The sequence below is a fragment of the Perca flavescens genome, chromosome 5, assembly GCF_004354835.1.
Source record: "Perca flavescens isolate YP-PL-M2 chromosome 5, PFLA_1.0, whole genome shotgun sequence".
NCBI classification, from domain to species: domain Eukaryota; kingdom Metazoa; phylum Chordata; class Actinopteri; order Perciformes; family Percidae; genus Perca; species Perca flavescens.
This window is the reverse complement of record NC_041335.1, coordinates 38,439,297-38,441,796: the sequence shown is the minus strand read 5'-3', so window position 1 is coordinate 38,441,796 and position 2,500 is coordinate 38,439,297. Positions and strand designations below refer to the sequence as shown.

At 43.0% G+C, this 2,500-nt stretch overlaps 1 protein-coding gene across 1 annotated transcript in view; it reads right to left on the bottom strand.

Moving 5' to 3' along the window:
• The window catches only part of tmc2b (transmembrane channel-like 2b), a gene marked incomplete at its 3' end in the record, with an annotated part of 51,343 nt that overhangs the window by 13,990 nt on the left and 34,853 nt on the right, over positions 1-2,500 (bottom strand). The window contains exons 14-15 of the mRNA XM_028579211.1: positions 2,021-2,179; positions 644-772 (exon numbers count right to left, since the gene is read on the bottom strand). Of these exons, the coding sequence (XP_028435012.1) occupies positions 644-772; positions 2,021-2,179 (288 nt within the window). The remainder of the gene's footprint in view (positions 1-643; positions 773-2,020; positions 2,180-2,500) is intronic.

Genomic DNA, 2,500 nt, shown 5'->3' with positions numbered 1-2,500 from the left:
GTGTGTGTGTGTGTGTGTGTGTGTGTGTGTGTGTGAGTGTGAAACCTGGTCTAAAGTCAATAACGCAGCATTTCATTGTTATTTTAACTGAGCATTAGTAAAATGCTCCTATTGGCTCGTGCACAGCGGGCACACACTATGCTTGTTACACACACAGGGACGCACAGCCGCACACACACACACACACACACACACACACACACACACACACATGCAGAAGATTACAAATAAAAATATTACAGTGCAAATCCTCCATCATGTTTTAGTGATTTTGATGATATCATAGTAGTGCCCCTAGCACTCCCATTCAAAAGGCCATGTGACCGAAAAACGAAAATACGGTAAATCTTAAAAGTGGCGTTTCCATCCTAACTATGCTTTTAAACGAAAGTTTGACTTGGGTACATTCACAAAAAGACCCTAGGTTGCATTTTGGCGAGAGTTACGCTTTAAGTCCGATGTAAGAAGGCGCGGGAATTAATAATTTGGAGTCAGATTTGACCGGCCTTAGGGGGCCTTATTTCAGAACAAATTCCCACTACAGAAGATAAAAAGAAAATATAATTTATTATTTACTAAATCTAACAAAGCTAACAAAAACACACGTACTGCAATGAGCCACTGACAGAATATGAGTACTCACGAATCCTGCCTCCAGATCCCAGCACCAACAGTAGTTAAGGAAGCGGACAATGACAGCCCGCAACAAGTCACCAACCAGGATGGTCAAATAGGTCACCTGTATGTCCGACACGGTCAGCTTCACAAATTCCTTCAACGAGAAGCCAGCGAGAAAAGAAGCGAAAGAAATAAGCACAAATACACACCGATAAATGAAATCAGTAGGGCTGTAAACGGAGAAATACACCTGTACAGTGGAACCGACCGACCCCTGACATCAGAAGTGCCCCTTCAATTGGGATATTCAAAGCCAGGCTCAAAACTCACCTTTTTACATCGGCCTTCGCGGCATCTTAATTGTCTTATCCTGCTATGTTTGTAATTAAGTGTTTGTCTTTTGATGTCGTTTTAGCCTCACGGTTGGTTTACACACAGCGAAGTTTTCGCTTTGCTCTCATTGAGGTCGAATGGAGACGAAATTCGCTCTGATTTGGAGCGAGATGAGTACGAATCGCCGAGGGGAGCGAAATAAAGTTGACGAAAGTTTAACTTTTTATTCAAATGAGGACCACTCGAGAACCAATCAGGTCTTCTGTGTGTTTGTGTTTGGAGGCGGGAGTTACAAAACGAGTCCGACCAAGATGGCGGAGGTTATCAGCGCCGTATCATGAAAATTTTGATGCGATTAAAATGTTTCTACACGAACATCGGTACTTCTATCAACACAAATTGTGTTTTATATGACACACAAACTTAGTTAGAGCACATACACCACTAAATAGATCACTGAATAGGTTAGTTTAAACACTCGAAGTTTTCAGCTAGCAGAAAGGCTAATCGCTAGCATGTTCGGACATTGGATTTCATTGTAGCCTAGCCAGGTAGCTAGCTAGCCAGGCTACTTGTGCATTTGTTTGATTAGATGTTTTGTTGACGAACACTGACGCTTGTAGCAACCCGGATTGTTGTTTATATGTCGCACAAACTTAAACAGGGCAAACACACACCACCAAACAGACCACCGGAGATAGTTTAAACACTCAAAATGATTCAGCTAGCCGACAGGTCAACCGCTAGCATGTTCGGACATTGCATTTCATTGTAAGCGTAGCGAGGCAGCTAGGCTACATAGCCAGGTTACCAGAGCATTTATGAGCTAACATTTTACCAATGGTTTGCTGCTGTGCATTTTTCCCGAGGTGTTTCGCTGTGTGGAGCCCTACCGTAAATCACTGATTTGTAAGTGTATTTTGTTTTATTTTACCACCCTGTGGCTAATGCGCCATGTACAGCACTTTGGTCAGTGCAAGCTGTTTTTAAATGTGCTATAGGAATAAACTTTACTTACTTACTTACTATAACTTCTCATTCACCAGTATACAGTATAATAACTACTAACTTTTCCCACTGCAGTCTCCCAGCAGGGTCCTCTGATGACGTCAGCTGGATGCACATTTTGAGGAGGAACAATTGTCGTGTTGTAGAAGGAGCTGTAGTTGGCGGCGTACTCATGCAAAGCCAATATAGTGGCATTTTTGATGTCCTTCTCACTCTCCAACTAAAGAACAGAAAATACGAAACATACCCATTGAGACTGGAACTCTTAAAGGTGCCCTGCCACACGTATTTCATGACTTTGTGGGATTTGTCTGAAGGTCTACCATGGACTCTGTAACCTTGGTTACCTTGTTTCAAGCCATTCCAGCGCGGTATAGAAAGGCTGCAGGAAGACTCGGCTCGATTTCTGCCAGTTCTCATTAATATTCGACCAGCTAAGCTGTTTGAATCTGATTGGCTAACAGCTAGCCAATGAGAGCCTGGCTGTCAGAATCCTTTACCCAGCCCAACTGGGCGAGCTCCTCTTATTTCTTTTCAGTGG